The sequence below is a fragment of the Giraffa tippelskirchi genome, chromosome 12 (genome assembly GCF_054371585.1).
Source record: "Giraffa tippelskirchi isolate mGirTip1 chromosome 12, T2T-mGirTip1v1.2.pri, whole genome shotgun sequence".
In the NCBI taxonomy this organism is placed as follows: Eukaryota; Metazoa; Chordata; class Mammalia; order Artiodactyla; family Giraffidae; genus Giraffa; species Giraffa tippelskirchi.
The window spans coordinates 73,055,843-73,073,886 of NC_137286.1; the positions used below are offsets into that span (position 1 = coordinate 73,055,843).

Consider the following 18,044-nt stretch of genomic DNA (forward strand, 5'->3'; position numbering starts at 1 on the left):
TCAGGCTGTAGGTTCCTTGATCTCCCCACCACGGCCCCTGCTCTCTCCTTCTTTCCAGTTCTCGTTTTGGCCTACATGACACCATCCTATAAAGCAGCAGCATCTCATATGACATCAATTTGCACACATTTACAGCTGAGTACCTATGCCTGTGTTCCTGCACAGAGGCTAACACACAGCTCTGCATGCCTAGGGACCTCAATCCTGAATGCAGCCAGGAAAACAATAAGACAAGGAAAACTCTGCTGTTCTTCTCAGATAAGCTCACTTCAAATTCATCGCCCATGTCAAATACTCTCCCTTTTTCTAAAGACCTATCTTATTTCTTGCCACCTTCCCCCATAGACCTTTGCTTCCTTTTCCTTCATTTCCTTCCTGTACCCTATGCCTCTCTCATTCTTCATTCCCTCTTTCCCCTTATTTCTCAACCTTCCTGAGGTTGTAGAGTATCTTGAAACAGAACTAATAATTTTTTTTTTCTTCTGGCCATGGATCACACTGACCAGGGATCAAACCTGCACCCCCTGCATCAGCAAGTCTTAACTGCACAGAGTTTTAACCATTGGACCAGCCCACCAAGGAAGTCCAGGAACTCATAATTTAGCTCCTTAGATGGCATTCTCAATTTAATCTGTGGCTGACACCTGATAAGATACACTATTACCCTCCTCGACTTTTTCCTCACTACGCATCCGACAGGTGATTTGCTTTGGCTATTAGAATACGTCAGCAGTCCCATTTTAATTCAACGTTCTGTCAAATGACTTTTCTATCAAATCCAGTTTTACCTTCTACTTGTCCATTTAATGTTTTGTTTTCCTCTTTGACCAGAAGCTCCAGATAAATGATCCACATACTTCTGTGGAAGGCTCTCAGATATACTCTGTTAAAATTAATACTGAGTTGCATGAAGATTTCCTAAACGCTTTTTAAGAAAATACCCTACTTTTAAAAAGTGCCCACATTTAACCCGGTTACGACAGGTTTTGCCAAGATCCCACAGCTGCTAAGTGACAGAACCAGGATGCTGACTTCAGGCATGGTGCTGGATCACGAGGCAGCAGCCGCCTGCAACAAAGAGATCAGGCCCTTCCTATCTCCTTCCATTGGTGCCACCTTCAAACAGTTACATTCTGTTATTTCAAGTATGGCTGCCATAAAGGTACTCTGCACATCCAAAATGCTTTGTATTATTAGCGTAAAAGTGAAAGTCGCTCAGTCGTGTCAGACTCTTTGCGACTCCATACACTATATAGTCCATGGAACTCTCCAGGCCAGAATACTGTAGAGGGTAGGCTTTCCCTTCTCCAGGAATCGAACTTGGGTCTCCTGCATTGCAGGCGGATTCTTGACCAACTGAGCGATCAGGGAAGCCCATATTAAAACATCACCAAAGCAAACTGCTGTTGTCATAAGCCCACATATGTATCACTACCCCCCATGCTTTTGCGTCTCTTGAAATGTTCCTTGCAGATCAACTTGACAATCCAAACGCAGTAATATTTTCAAGTTTCAAGAACTATCTTTTCAAGGCCGAAGTGGTAAAAAACCACAATTCAGCCTGCTTCTCTCTGACCCTTTTCTAGCAGTTTTACACGTGCACATGTACCAAAGAAACACACATTTGGTTGGGAGACTGGGACTGACACATACACACTACACACTATTGTGTATAAAACAGATAACTAATGACCAACTGCATATAGCGCAGGGAACTCAACATTCTGTAACAGCCCATATGGAAAAACATGTTTTTGAAAAGAGCGGATATACATATATACACATAACTGATTCACTCTGCCGCACACCTGACACTAACACACTACTGTAAATCAACTGTACTCCAATAAAAATCGAGAGAAGAACGGAAGGAAGAGACACAAACATTTGGCTATAGACTGACCTGGAATAATGCATCAATTTTTAGATAAATGTCACTTCGGAACCCAAAGGGTAGGGTAGAAAAATCAGGATATTGTCATTATCCTCAAATTAAAAACAATTAGGAGCCCGGTGGCGGCGGGACCCACCCACTGGCCAAGCCCACCGCTGGCGCCTCCCAGCTTTCTCCGGGCGCCCCGCCGGCCCCACGCGGAGGGGGCCCGGGTACGACCGCCAGCTGCCCGCCCCTCAGGCCAGACGGTGACCGCCCGCCCTCCAGGCTCACAGGGCCCCAGCGCGCGCTTCCCACTGACAGGGCCCCGTTTCCGGCTCACACGCTCCCTGCGGTGCCGGCCCGGCTCGCCGCTCACGCGCTCCTGGCTCACGCTCCCCGCTCACACGCACCCCTCCCCCCGCTCCCCGCCGGCCCGGCTCGCCGCTCACCTGCCGCCCTCGCCCCAGAGCGCCGGCCCGCGCTCCCCGCTCCTACATCCCCAGATGCCGGCCTGCGCTCCTCGGCCGCACGTCCCCCGCGCAGGCGCCTGCCGGGCTCGCCTCCCACACGCCCCCTGCGCGCCGCGGACCCTCGCAGAGGCCCGGCCTAAGCTCTCAGCCTGGCGCCTACGCCATGATCTGCGAGAAGGCCGTGAAGCCGGCCGGGAGCTACCCCGAGCGGCAGAGGGAAGGCTGCCTGAGGCGCAGCGCCGTGAGGGCGCGGGCGGGTGGGCGCCTCCCGGGACCGCTTCTCTGAGGCTGCACAACCGCCAGCGGGATGGCGGGTGTGCCTGTGGTTCCACTTCGTGGCTGTGGGCAGGTCGGTTTCGGTGGCTTCCCGCGCCCACGCGCGGGGGTCGCCGCCACTTCCTCAGCGTCCTCGAAGCCGCTGTGCGCGCGGGCTGCGCGGTGGGCGTCTCACCCGGTGACGCGCGGAGGGACCGGGAGACTGGCTGCTGGAGCTCAGGTGCGAGTTACACCGGGGAGGTGGGGACGGGGTAGCCCGGGCGTTAGGGCTGCTCCCTAAGGGCTGCTGTGAGGGTAGCCCCACCGGGGAGCCGGCCATGCAAACACCCCTCCCCTCCCCGCCAGGGAAGGGCGGGCAGCAAGAGGGCTCTGGGGCGGGAGGCTCTCTCTTCACTCACAACGCATTTCAGAGGAGCGATGGAATTTCTCTGAATTTAGATAGCTGTCGCAGCGCTTATGGCTCATCTGGTAAAGAATATGCCTGCAATACGGGAGACCTGGATTCAATCCCTAGGTTGGGAAGATCCCCTGGAGAAGGGAAAGGCTATCCACTCCACTATTCTGGCATGGACTGTCCCAAAGAGTCAGACTTTGCAAAGAGTCAGACTGAGCGACTTTCACTTCACTAATTAAGGGGCTTCCACACTAATTAAGGGGCTTCCCTCATAGCTCAGTCGGTAAAGAATCTACCTGCAACGCAGGAGACCTGGGTTCGATTCTTGGGTTGGGAAGATCCTCTGGAGAAGGAAATGGCAACCCACTCCAGGATTCCTTCCTGGAGAATCCCATGGACAGAGGAGCCTGGCAGTCTACAGTCCATGGGATTGCAAGAATCGGACATGATTTAGAGACTAAACAACCACGCAGCCCTTTGGGGAATGGATCGGATAGAAGAAAGACTGGTTCTGAGTGGGTTATAATAGACAGCAGGAGAGAGGGATGTGGTCAACAGCCCGGTCGGGGGTCACTGAACACCTGAGACGACAGGTCTTGTAGGTACAAGGACAGGGGTGGAGGTGAGAAGAGTAGCGGGGGAGGGGAGGGACCACGTCTCTGGAGGCTTCTCTCAGGTGGCAGAGTAAACATCTGGTGGTCAACAGGAAGAGCCTTTGGGTAAGGTGAGTTTTGTTTTGAACATTCAAGAGCACTTAGTCTGACACTTGGGCTATTTAACAGTTGAGGAAGCTGAGCCACTGGAATTACGCATCAAGTTAAAGGGCTTGTCTGAACTTGCAGCTGTTGGAAGCGGAGCCCCAACTTGAACAGTTTTCTTCGGTTCCAGTCTGTTATTCTTGCAACTTCAGGCAGTTACCTTATCTAAAAAGGTAGGAGACCACAGTGGGAGGTTCACTGGAGACGTAGAACTCAGAGGGGTTGCTGTTGTTCAGTCCCTAAGTCATGCCCCAGTCTTATGGCCGCATGTACTGAGGCATGATGCCAGGCTTCCCTGCGGTTACCTGTCTCCCTGAGTTTGCTCAAATTCATGTCCATTGGGTCAGTGATGTCATCCAACCATCTCACCCTCTGTAGCCCCCTTCTCCTTCGTCATATCCTCAATCTTTCCTGGCATCAGAGTCTTTTCCATTGAGTCAGGTCTTTACATCAGGTGGCCAAAGTATTGGAGCTTCAGCATCAGCATTTGTCCTTCCAAGGAATATTCAGGGTTGATTTCCTTGCTGTCCAAGGGACTCTCAAGAGTCTTCTCTAACATTACAGTTCAAAAGCATCAATTCTTCGGTGCTCGGCCTTCTTTATTGTCCAACTCTCATATCCGTACATGACTACTGGAAAAACCATAGCTTTGACTATAAGGCCTTTTGTCTGCAAAGTAGTATCTCTGCTTTTTAAAATGCTTTCTAGGCTTGTCATAGCTTTTCTAACAAGGAGCCAGGGTCTTTAAATGTCATGGCTGCGGTCACTATCTGCAATGATTTAGGAGCCCAAGAAAATAAATTCTGCCACTGTTTCCATTTTTTCTCCGTCTATTTGCCATGAAGCAATGGGACCGGATACCATGATCTTAGTTTTTGAATGCTGAATTTTAAGCCAGATATTTGAGAAGGGTGGAGGCTTTCCAGTATGTCTCTACTAGGGTGGGAAGACTAGGTCACACGGAAAGAAAGGAGCCCAAAGGCGCAGACACTGCCCACAGTTGCTGGCTTTTCAGACTGTTGGTCCAGCTGTCTGTTTTGCTCAGACTTGAAGTGTTGGTTTCCCACTTTGGGAAGCTGCAGGGTGGAGGGGGGGGATCAGGGGTGAACTTAGAAGTATAAAATCACTGGCTTTTCTGGGTCTTAGAGGGTGTCGGTGCACCTTTTCCTGGCTGCCTTTGGGGGGCTGGCCACTGGGACAGCTGAGCTGGAATTAGACTAAGAATTGGTCTTGATCTGATTGACCCCTCACACCCTGGACCCACACATGCTTTCGAGAATCATTCCTCCCTGGCAGATGGTAGCTGGTTTAGAGCAGGGACTCTGCCTGTTTCATTCCAGAATCCCTCATGGTTACGTGCTGTGTGTGGCAAATTGGAATGATGCACTTTGTATCTGCAGAACTGATAATCGTTTGAGTCTTTAGGAAAATTATCTTGAGTTCCCAGGGGCTTACAGCTGGAGGTGGGAACACAAAATCATTGAATTCCCAGTGTAAATTTTAAAAATTTAAGTCTTAAAAAAATAAATAAAAAGTTAAATCTGAAAACTCGGTTGTATCTTTACAAGTTTATTTCATACTTGTCTTTTGTATAGCTGCTGATCTCCTAATCGTGCAAGAGTTTCAGCTGTTCCTTAAAATAATATTTGTGATAAACGGAATATTTAAGTGAATTCTACTAAATCAGACTTTTCCATGATATCTTTTTAACTAGTTGATGAAAGAGTAGGTACAAGTCATACTTTCATTCTTCATTAGAAATCATTTCTTAATCCAAGCAGCATTAAATAGTGTAATTTTGTAGTTATACCCGTAGTGCTAAAGCATTTTTTTTGCTAATGCATTTATTTTGGCTCTAACAGTAGATGGGTTGCTTATCGTTGTTTTGTTTTGAGGGTTTTTTTTTTGGTTGTCATTGTTATAGCATTATTGGGTTTTATTTTGGTAAAAATATTCATTGAAATATAGTTTATTTCAATACAGTGTTTCAATACAGTGTTTCAGGTGTAGGGGTTGCCTGTTGACAGACATTGTGTAGCATTTATGAATTTTATAATTCTAATGTTTTTATCCTTCCAAGGGAAATTTTTTTAGAAATTTGCCAAAGTAGATAGTGGAAAAACTCCTTTGACCTTTCTGTTTTCTATCCTAGCAGTGTGTAGTTTTTTGTTTTTTTTTTGGCAGTAACCTTTTGAGATCCTTTTCCAATAAATAATAAGTAATTTACATGCTTTTGTCATGTGTTATTGCTTCTGTAGACTATTGGTTTTCTGTCATTAGTTTTATTGGGGTATGATTTATGTACAACTCAATACACATTTTAATAAAGTTTTGACAAATGTATACAATCCTTGTAACCAGCAACCCAACCAAGATTTCTGCTATCCCAAGGATTCCCTTTTCTCTTTTGTGGCACTGGCTACCTCCCATCTGCAGCCTTAGGCAGCCAAGGATTTTCTTTCCCCTACAGATTATGTTTGTCTTTTTTATTGTATTTCTGGAGTCAGCATGCCAGCAATTGCAAACTTTTCTGTACAGGGCCAGTTAGAAGCATACAGTGTGTACTCCTTTCTGTCTGACTTCTCAGTACAGTGTTTTTAAGATTATCCTTAATGACTATGTTGATTGTGTATTTTGTTAGTAATTCATTCCTTTTTATTTTTTTTAATTGTGGTAAACGATACAAAACTTAAAGTTTGCCATTTCTAACCATTCTTCTGTGTCCACTTCAGTGGCATTAATTATATTCCCATTGTTGTGCAACCATCACCCCTGTTTCCAAAGGTTTTTCATAACCCCAAATAAACTCTATAGCTTTTAAGCAGTAACTACCCACTCTTCTCCCCCCTCAACCTGGTAGCCTCTAATCTATTTTGTTTCTATGTGTTTGCCTATTCTAGACACTTCAGATAAGTGGCATCATACAATATTTGTCCTTTTGTGTCTGGTTTATTTCACTAAACAGTGTTTTCAAAGTTCATGTTGTTGTATGTATCAGCACTTTTTTTTTTTTTGACTGAGTAATGTTGCATTGAATGGACATACTTTGTGTGAACATAGGTTTTCAGTTCTCTCGAGGGTATACCTAGAAGAGGAATTGCTGGATAATATGGGAATTCGAAATGTGACTTGTTGTGGCCCCACAAGGCTGTGTTCTCTAGGGCTTCACCGTCTTACATTCCCGCCTGCACTGGCCGAGGGTGCCAGTTTCTCCCCATCCTCTCCAGCACTTGTCATTATAGCCATCTTAGTAGGTGTGGAAGGACTACTGGTTTTTCATAAGGTACATAAGCATAGAGTTGCTACAAACTTGGTGGGGGAATTAATGAGTGTAACTTTATATGTTCCAGGAGGACAGACTGAGGCAAGTTCTGGAGGAGATGAAAGCTTTATATGAGCAAAACCTACCTGATGTGTAAGTTGGTAAGTTGATATTTTAAAACAGTTGAAGAAATATGATATTGATGTCAGATCATCTTAACATTAGTTTTGAGGTATGATTTGTTTTTTTTTTTAATTCTCTGTGAGCCTGATCATACCCTAGTTATACAGAAGTAGAAGGATTTGTGTTAATGATTGTATGTCTCTAGGGACCAAATTGTGCTTGGCACATGGTAGGTGTTCGATAAATATTTCTTGTTTGACTGGTATGACTTGAAAGGAATTAGGGTGGGTCCAAAAGAGATGACACAGGAGCAAGTAACAGACCTGACGAGTGAAGTGTATTGTTTCCGCTGCTTGTTTTCATCAGGTGAGGCCTTAGTGAGTTTAAAGGGAGAACAGGCAGTTTGCAAATTTAGCAGGAGTAGCAGTGACTTCCGAAAGCTTAAGTGAAATTGACTGGGAACTTGTGCTGCAGAACACTACAGCTTGGTAGGCTAGAGGGTTCTGGAGTTGCAGACTGTTTAGAGCCAAGCATGGGAGTTGGCACAGCGGAGAATTTGAGCTGAACGACAGACTGCAGAGGACATGTGATTGAGTGAAGAATAAGACACGAGTACTGAGTGCTGGAGGAAAAATGAGTTATTGAGAGCTCATCATAGAGAGAAGTCTGTCTGCAACTTGAGATTTCATGCCTGGCCTTGTTAGGTAGTGTTTTCATCAGTTAGTTGGGCATAGAAATCAGTAGCGTGTTGTTAGGGTGTGTGGAGTACACAGAACAGTAGAAACACTTTGCCATGACTGTGTTTAAGGATAGATACTGATGAACGGGGAACTGATGTGCAAGAGGTCTGCAGTAAATGTGAGGAAAATGGAAAGCCCTGCACTCAAGTTCCCAAGTCCTTCATTTGTTCATGCAACAGATATGCACTCAGCAGTTATGAGCTGATAAAAGGCTCTGGTGTTTCAATTGTAAACAGCAGAATCAAGAGGTTTGCCCCCGTGGCCCTCAACAGTGTCATGCAGAAGGCAGATGTTAAATGCAGGTAAAGCAGGCCAGAGTACCTGCCGTGAAGGAAAACACCGCACTGGGAGAGAGGGTCATGCAATGAAAATATTGGTAGCTTAAGAAATCCTGGAAATCTGAGGAAGAGACTCTTCAGCTGGAGCCTGAAGAAGCGGGTTTTAGCGAGGAAGTAACTGTGGGCAGAGAGGATTCTAGTTGCAGGAAACAGCATGTGCAAAGGCCCTGAGTCTTGAAAGAGGGTAGAATGCCCGGGGACCTGGTCATTCCCGAAGGCCAGTGTGGCTGGAACTTAGTGAGCAGGCCGAGGGTGATACCAGGGGAGATTTTTAAGCACATGGGGCCGGTGGTGGCATGTATGTGTTCTAAGGACCACCCTGGCCCCATGTGGATAGTGGATGGTGGGACTGAGAGAGGATGGTGGTCATGCAGGTGACAGCAGAGGTGAGCCAGGCTAGGGGAAAGAGAACAGTTTGCAGACCTGTTTAGGAGGTGACTGAACAGGCCTTGGTCCAGTAAGGGAATGATTTTCCTATATTCATACCATGGGGAAATTCAGGATCCAAAATTCTGTGCCCTGTCCTCCTAGTTTGGTTCTGGGCAGAACAGTCACTATTACCAATTTCTGGTTAGAATTCTTTGTCAGAAGAAATCTATTATTTAACTGCTCATGTGGAAATGTGACTTTTTTAAGGAAGTTCTTGTGTACTTAATCAAGAACTTTGATGTTAAGTTGGGTGTATTTTATTTGTGCTATTTCATTATAATCAAGAGCACATTGTAAGCAGTGTGGAGAATAAATCTAACATTTGTAGAGTGACAGAAGTGTCTAGAACAGATCTAGAAGACATGGTACATCTATGTACATGGTACAGATGTAGAAGACACGGGACATATATTTTGCCTCTATTTTCAGGCCCTGGAGCAAGCACATACATTTTGTATTTATCTGTTTCCTTTTAAAAGTCCAAAGTAGATATTTATTAATTCTGTACATCTGGTTTTGTTTTGTTTCTCTCTCTTTTTTTTCTTTTCGATTGTGGTTAAGATATACACCAGGTAGCTCAATGGTAAAGAATCTGACTGCCAATGCAGGAGATGCATTCCCTGGGTTGGGAAGATCCCCTGGAGAAGGAACTGGCGACCCACCCCAGTTCTCTTGCCTGGAAAATTCCATGGACAGAGGAGCCTGGCAGGCTACAGTCCATGGGATCAGAAAGAGTCGGATACAACTGAGTGACTGAGCACACATACCATTGAGTGTCTTCAAAACATTCATAGTATCATATAGCTATCAACACCACCACCTTCTCCAGAACTCTTCATTTTACAAAACTGAAACACCATACCCAGTAAACAATTGTAGATCTGATTGGAAAGGGTGATGCTTGTCTGATATCTAAGGAGACATATATTTTATAGGGGAAAAAGCCAAAATTTTCTCCCTCTCTGTGTAAAGGACCCTAACGTACAAACATGCACATAGTTGAAGATTAAGAACTATTTCTTGGATGAGTGGAGGAGCATTTGACTTTAGAGTCCTTTGCTCACTTTATGGGAATGAGGATTTGAAAGTATTGATACCATAGAAAGAGGACTCTGTAGGATGAAAGCATGAGGTGAGGCCATAATCTTATGCACCATGATATTTGATCTCTTATCCCATCATGAAAAAGAGATTCTAAAAATTGAGGCAAAAGTTTGTCTTTTGGAGACAATGGAAATCAATCAGTGTGCAAAACCCAATGTGCCACATGGCTAAACAAAAGAATGGGAGTGTGATCCTAGGCAAATTAGATTTTTTTTTTTTTAATTTAAGTTTGTCCACACAGGTTGGAGGATCTTAGTTCCTTGAGCAGGGATTGAACCTGTGCCCTTAGCAGTGAAAATGCAGTGTCTTAAACATTGGACCGCCAGGGAATTCCCTGGCTCTTTTCTATTTTATGCTATTAGCAAAAGCTCCGATGTGGAGGCAGATACTACTTAGGTAGGTTAACTACTAACACAAATGGCTAACAACAAGCATGGAATCAGTTGTTAGCTGCTTTTGAATATTTGACTTGTACTCAGTAGACATTCTTTTCCTTAAATAGTTTACCAGGAATAACGCAAAGTCAAGTGGACGAGGTGATTTGATACCAGCCATCAAGTTTCGACACTGTTCTTTGCCAAGAAATCAGCGCTGTGCTGGAGCTTCCCTGTGAGCTTCTCTGTTTGCAGGGGTGGCAGGGAGCAGTGGAGGGTTCCGATCCCAGTGGGTATCAGAGATTCTTAGAGGTGCCTCTCTTCTATGAGCATTCTGAATTTTCTCTTTGTTTCCATTTAAACACTTTTTATCATGGAAAATTGCATTATTCTTAAAACTAGGGAATAATATTACAGCCCCCCATGGAGCCATCATATAGGCCAACAGTTCTTAACATTTTGCCATAATTGCGTTGTCTTGTTTTATGTGTCTAGGCTAAACATTAGGCATTTTACCACTGAATAGTTTTGTATGCATCTTTAAGAAATAAGGACCTTTGGGGCCTTTTCTCACTGTATAATTGACCTGTGACCACTGTATAATTCTCATGCGTAGAGCAGTGACCATATCTTTACAGCATCCATCCAGTCTATTCCTCTTTTCTTGGTTGTCCCAAAGGTGTCCTCTTACAGTGGTTTGTTTGCCTCCGGAACCAAATCAAAGTCCACGTGTTACCTTCTGGTGGTTCAGTCTTAAGCCTCTCCTGATGAAGACGACTTCTGATCCAATGCTTTATAATGAGCTTCTGGCTCAGCTTCTGTAATAGTGTTTATAGTACTTGTCTTTTTGTTTTAAGATTTGCTTTTCAGTAGTTTTTGGTCTGTTTAAGAACGGTAGGAGTAATTCTAAATGCTGTATGGAAAACTACTATTAACAAAATAAAGGGTCCCGTTATGTTTGTTGCTACAGATCCATCAGTAGGGTTCAAAACTGGCATTATTATTTGGAGATTTTTCATAAAATATATGTGTGTACATACTTTGCTTGGGGCTTCCCAGGTGGCACTTGTGGTAAAGAACTTAACTGCCAATGCAGGAGACGTAAGTGATGCGAGTTCAATCCCTGGGTCAGGAATATCCCTTGGAGGAGGGCTTGGCAACCCACTCCAGTATTCTTGCCTGGAGAATCCCATGGACGAGGACCCTGGTAGGCTACAGTCCATAAGGTCGCAGAGAGTTGGACACGACTGAAGAGACTCAGCAGGCATACACGTACTTTGCTTATCTTTGTGAATATGTGTGATGAATTCTTGATTTGTCCAGTCACTGAGGCACAATATTTAAGGACACAGGATTTAAGGCAAGCAAACTCGTGTAGAAATGTTGACTCTGCTTCTGTGAGATCCTAGGCAGGTGAATCCATCTCTCCCTGTGCCCAAATTCCCTCATTTGCAAAATGAAGGTCAGAGCATCTGCTGCAGTGACTTCAGACACTAACTACCTAGTTAGACCAAACTTCATAGGTTAAGACTGCCCTCACTTCAGACACCAGCCATGCTTTGGGGGTTCCCAGGGCCACTCTCCTTTCTGACCAACTGGCTGCAAATTCAGATGTTCCCACTCTCCCCTCAGGTTTGAGGCTTTTAGCCTCTTGATATCATTGCAGAGAGGAGAGGGGAGCTAGAAGTAGGGCTCCGTCACCTGTGATTCAGTCCATCATAGTTTGATCCATCGATGCAGCCTATGTCGTAACACTCCAGAGTTGTGTGACCTTCCCTGGTTGACACGACATCATGTGCATTGTTCCACAGCAGTGTGCTGGGAGGGTGGTGTGTCCTGACCCTCAGGGAGAGGAAATCAAAGCTTCCCATCTGGGACCCTCCCAGACCTCACCCTGGGTGTCTCTTCCTTTGGCTGGTTCTAATTTGTATTCCTTTCACTACAGTACAACAGTGGACATCAGGACAGTGCTTTCCTGGGTCCTGTGAGTCATTCTGGCAAAGTATTAAACCTGAGGGAGGGGTGTATGTGTGTATGTATCCACGCACACACTTTACTAGTGAAGGTTATGAAGATGTTTTTCTGTACAGTCTTTTCGGAGTTATGTTGTTTTATTTTTCACAAAGATATCCATGGTACTGGAATAGGTTTTTGTAAATAATGTATGAGCCAAGTTGCATGTCTGTGGTTGGGGGGAGCGGGGGGAGGCTTTCTTTTGTCTTAGTCTGTTTGTCCTTGTACTGATTTCATACTGCTTAAATGATTGTAATTTTGTAATACTTATTAAGTAAGTTTTCCCATTTTGTTCTTCTTTCTCAAGTGTCTTCACTATTTTTGGCTTTTTGCATTTCCATGTAAATTTTAGCCTTATTTGTCAAGTTTGATATTTTTAAACAATTGGAGTTTTGATTGAGAATGACTTGGATCTATAGATCAGTTAACATTATTATAATACTGACTCGTCCAGTCCTTGAAAGTGGTATATCATTCTACATTATTAGGTACCAATATGCAGAATGACCAATACTTTCTGTTCTAGGTACCAGTGCTTGGTTCATAATAGGCAATCAATAATATTTGTTGTTTGAATGAATGGTCATAGTAAAGATGCATGTGGGCATGTGTGCTGTTTTTGAAAGGTTTAGTGTACCGTTTCTGCAAGTTTATTTTCTTACACATTTGTCAAATGGCCATCTTTATGTTTCCAGATGGACTGGTTCAATAGTTACAAAAAATCCCTCGCTACCTACATGAGGTCATTGGCAGGAGACCAAGGTTTGGATATCACACAGGATATGAAATCTCCAAAAAGCGTATATATAGAAGTAAGTATACCTTTTAAAAAAATGGATGTTTCTTTAATGCATAGAGTGTGCTTGCTTTTGTCCAAAGGAGGGGGTATATGAATACATACTAGTGTATATAGGCGTATAACTTGGAGACACCATAGGTTTGGTTTCTGACTCACAATAAAGCGAATATTCACTAAAATGTGTCACACAAATCTTTTGGTTTCCCAGTGCATTAAAATTATGCTTACACTCATCTGTTGAGTATGTCTTAGCATTATATACATATTTTATTGCTAAAAAAATCCTGCTCTCTTCCTGCTCTCTGACAATGCAGGGTTGGCACAAATCTTCAGTTTGTAAAAAATAAAATCAGTATTAGAGAGGCACAATAAAGCAAAGCACAAACAAGAGAGGAAACATAAGCCCAAGCCAAAACTTTTGCCTGTAGGTGGTAGTGGGAATAGGATTGAACAATTAAAAATTTCTGGCTGTACCTGCTTTTAAAGTTTTAACTTTAGAACCATGTAAGTATTTTACACATTGTTAAAAGAAAATGAAATCAAGGTGAAAAACCAACCCAAAACTCTCTTTGGCGTCTCCTTCAGTTTCCTTGCTATCCATGCTGACCTACACGTGTATTCAGAGATTTGCCCTTTTTCTTCCTCCCCATCAGAACTGGACAGTTTGAACCGCTAGAATGCCTCCATAAAGAATGCTGAGCCTGACTCACAGAGAAGAAGCAGGCAGAGACTAACAGCTCCCTGTGGGCACATGTACAGTCCCCAGCTACTTGATGGTTACTCCATAGTAAAAAATAATTTAGATATTATAAAACATCAGTTTTTCTTTCCGGGTGCAGTGTCTAAAAGACTATGGAGAATTTGAAGTTGAAGATGGTACTTCAGTGCTATTAAAAAAACATAGCCAGGTATTTACTGTCTTAGGATACTTTAAATTTTGTAAGAGTGTCGAATGATGGAAATGCTGGAATCAGTAGCAAACTAAATACCACCTTGCGATGATCATTTGTGTCATAGGTATTAAGCTTATCATAAAATATCCTTTTATCTTTTTTCTAAAATCTTGAAACAAACGTTGCATATAGTCAGAAAGGGATAATACAGTTGACCTTTGACCGTCATGTAGGGATAAATGGGTGTAGTCAGACTGCCCACTCCCCACAGGCTCTAGACACACAGGCTTCCACTGTGGCGGCAAGCAGCCTTGGTAGTTGTGGCGTGTGGGCTCTGTGACGTGTGGATTCTAGGGTTTGTGGGCAGAAGCCTTCCTCTTGATGAGTCTTTGTCTCTCAGTATCAGTCTGTAAAACTGAGGTAACTTAAAAGCGTCATCTACTGTAGTGGACATTAAGGGGCTTCTAACATTGCTGCCGGAGAAGGCAATGGCACCCCACTCCAGTACTCTTGCCTGGAAAATCCCATGGACAGAGGAGCCTGGTAGGCTGCAGTCCATGGGGTCGCTAAGAGTCGGACACGACTGAGCGACTTCACTTTCACTTTTCCCTTTCATGCACTGGAGAAGGAAATGGCAACCCACTCCAGTATTCTTGCCTGGAGAATCCCAGGGACGGCGGAGCCTGGTGGGCTGCCGTCTATGGGGTGGCACAGAGTCAGACACGACTGAAGCGCTTCAGTCGTGTCGGACTCTGTGCCACCCCATAGATGGCAGCCTACCCCCCCCCCCCGTCCCTGGGATTCTCCAGGCAAGAACACTGGAGTGCCATTTCCTTCTCTAATGCGTGAAAGTGAAGTCGCACAGTCGTGTATGACTCTTTGCAACCCCATGGACTGTAGCCTATCAGGCTCCTCCATCCATGGGATTTTCCAGGCAAGAGTACTGGAGTGGGTTGCCATTGCCTTCCCCGCTAACATGTCTGAGCACATCTGAAATAAGTTTTCTATAAAATCTGTGTTATAGATCACCCACATAATGTGAAATATTAATAGGGGAACATTTTCCTACCATACAGTCCTTTATTCTTGACTCTGTGGGGCATGTTTCTCATTGCCCAGAAATGAGAACAAATGTCTTTAGTAGACATTGGAATAACTGTTCAGTGAACAACTCCATCATGTTTTTTTCTTTCTTTCTTTTTTTTTTTTTTTGCATTTCATAGTTGTAAGACTTAAAAAATTCAGTTAAGTTAGACATCAGTCCTTGGCCCACGGGTCTTCATGACTGGTTGGCAGGAGTTTCTGTGGTCGTGGGTCCCATGCGAGGCCTTTGGGTTTGCAGAGAACTGTCAGGCGCATGGTGCTGCTGAAATGGCATCCGCTCACTTCCTTGAGTACTTGCTGTACTCGCTCCTTCAGTTCCTTTCTAGAGTTCTCTATGCTGTACTTTCTAATACACCGTTTTTCATTTTTACTCAAGTATCTATGTCTGTCTAGTCTTTGAGATTTCTTTGGTCACCTCTGAGCTTGAAAAGTCTTCCTGCCTCACTCCCTGCACCTCCCCATACCAGAATTTAGTAAATGTTCCCTTGTGTGTTAAGCCTTGCTGTTTGGGAGGGAATGAGACCAGGAGATGCCATTCCAGGTCCTAATGCGAGCAGTGTGCTCTCGGGAGATATGGAGGATGAGCCTTAGCCGGGCACCACCTTCCTCACACAGCGTGTGGCCAACATCCTTGGGTTACAAAGACTTTTCATCCTTGAAAAATATGGGAGAAGAGTTGCACTGTTAGTAGAGGAATGACTGTTCAGACATAGATCCTCGAAGAGGTTTAATGGAGGATACACTCCTTCCGTTTGCCTTCTTAGTGAACTGTTGCCACACCCCTTGTGGTCCCTGGCCCAGATCACCTACCTAGCTTTCTTGTGTTTAAATCTTAAAATGCAAACACTGAGGAGAATACCTACTAGAATTCATAAGTCTTTAGTTTAAATTTAACTTAAGCAAGGAATGAATTTGTGTATAAAATTCAAATTTTAGTACAGCTCTAAGTAACATCAATTTCAGTTGATGAAAACAGCAAATATACTTAAGCTTAGCCTTTAACTACTTCACTGGTACAGTTTGAAATATTCATCATGCATTGCTGCTTTTTAATGACACAACATGTAATTTAAAATGCTTTCATTCCTCTCTCTTCCTTTCCCTCTCCCCTCAGCACTTTTTACCTCGGTGGAAGTGCGAGCAGCTGATTAGACAAGGCGTTCTGGAGCACATGCTGTCATGACCCCTGGCCACATGGCTGCTAAGACTACCTCCTGGTGTGAGACTGCACCCAACCAAGGTCACTTCTCCACCTCCCTCTCTACCTCCCCAAGGCCCGCTGCTTTTTGGTTCTAAAATGGAAACCTTCTTTAAGCAGGAGTGCTTGATGGAGGAGTATGGTTTGCTTGTTTTTTTCTTTTCATTTGGATGTTAATTTCTCTTTTTTTCATTTCTGAATATAATTCCATTACCTTCCATGGTAAACATATTTGTGAATCTGTGTTGTATGATTGTACTTTGAAGTATCGGTTCTCAAAAGAGAGTTTGCACTCTGGCCATACACTGAGTCCACACACACCCACCCTGCTGTCCACGGCTCTAGAGTAAAGTCCAAGATCAGGGTTCTAGCAGATGCTGTGCTTAAAGAGAATGCTTCCCGGCTTGTATACTGCCATCTTCTCATTCTGTCCTCACAGCGTGCAGGAGGTTTGATTTTCTATTGTACAGGATTCTCCCCTTTGTGTAGTAAGCTGTATCTGTAATCACAACGTTCCTATAATTCCCAAAATACTATCCTGATGTTTCAGTTTCATGAAAGTAAGCATTTGTTAGATGTTCCTCTCTTTTAAACACTGAGGAAGAGTTTCACCTAGGTGTATAGGGAGGGCTCATGTCCCTGTGCCTCTTGTATTGTTGCTGGAAGTGTGCATTGTGCAAGCCAGGGAGCTGAGTTTCTGAAGTTTGTTTCCAAAATCATATGGGCAGGTGGAGCTGGTGGTCTCTAAAGGACACAATGGATTTTGCCCATTTCCAGTGGTGGCTGGTCTGGCTCGTGCCTGTCTGCGAGCTTGTGTCGCAGGATGTCCATTTTGGAAAGGGAAATTGAGATTGGGGCTAGGAAAGGAATTTTGTGCAATTTCCCCCCAAGAGTCACATTGACCAAAAAGTCACATGAAGAGCTGATCACCTAAGTAGAGGGCAATTTCTACTGCCCATTGAAATGATAGGCATCGGAGAGGCACAAGGTGGTCCTACCTGCTGGCCAATGGCCTTTCTCCACCAGCCCCCTCCACGACCAGCCCAGTAATCTCAGAGACATTCAAGTTTAAAATCCAGATAAACCCAGTATCTGGCGCTCTCTGTGCAGTTTATTTCTTAAACGGGAATATTTCTGGCCAAAATTATACTCAAGTAGTCAAGCTATGGAGAGCCTCTACCTAGGATGTGGATCTGCATATTTTCACAACACACGTATTAAAACTTAGGTCAGCAGGCGGCCCTTGGCAGATTCTTTGCCAAGCTGCGCAGCTCACAGGATCTGGTTCCCGACCAGGGATTGAACCTGCGCCCTGGGCATTGAAAGCACGGAGCCCTAACCATGTGCCTCTAGGGAATCCCCTCGTTTTTAAAAATAATTCCTTCCATGGATTCATAGCCAGATCAGATTTTCATCTGAATCTCTGCCAGTAAACAATAAGGAAAATGTCTCTAGTGAATGGGATGGATGATGTTTTACCTGTAGGCCAGTGGTCACTTCCCTTGCACTCTGCTCTTCCAGGCCTGTGGAAGCATGTACAGATGAGCCCAAAGTCCATGCGAGTCAGCTGTGAGGAGGAACCTGCCATAAAGGTCAATGCCCTGTTGCCAGCCTAGCATCATTCCTGTGTAGAAACTGTATGATGTACTTTTCTGATTCATTGCAAAAATAAAATAATAAGTACAGTTCTTATTTGAAGTAGATGTATACTGGTTGAAAAGTTAAAATTTTGTAGGTTTTATTTATTTATGTTGGTTGGTTCTATAGAGTTGTGGCTAGAATTTTAAAATATGTTTTTTTCTTATTTAAAGGTAATAGATGCACAATTAGAAAGATGAAAGAAAACATACAATGTAGAAAATGAAAGTAAGTTCCCATTTTACCTACTAAATG

At 44.1% G+C, this 18,044-nt stretch overlaps 1 protein-coding gene across 1 annotated transcript in view; it reads left to right on the top strand.

Annotated features, from left to right (window-relative positions):
• Positions 1–1,039: 1,039 nt before the first annotated feature.
• LOC145528624 (uncharacterized) overlaps positions 1,040–18,044 on the top strand; it is a 51,300-nt gene continuing 34,295 nt past the window's right edge. Inside the window, exons 1-7 of the mRNA XM_081547279.1 lie at positions 1,040–1,086; positions 2,007–2,842; positions 7,125–7,197; positions 12,853–12,969; positions 16,068–16,193; positions 17,673–17,743; positions 17,963–18,017. Coding sequence (XP_081403405.1) covers positions 1,040–1,086; positions 2,007–2,842; positions 7,125–7,171 — 930 coding nt within the window. The 3' untranslated portion in view covers positions 7,172–7,197; positions 12,853–12,969; positions 16,068–16,193; positions 17,673–17,743; positions 17,963–18,017. The remainder of the gene's footprint in view (positions 1,087–2,006; positions 2,843–7,124; positions 7,198–12,852; positions 12,970–16,067; positions 16,194–17,672; positions 17,744–17,962; positions 18,018–18,044) is intronic.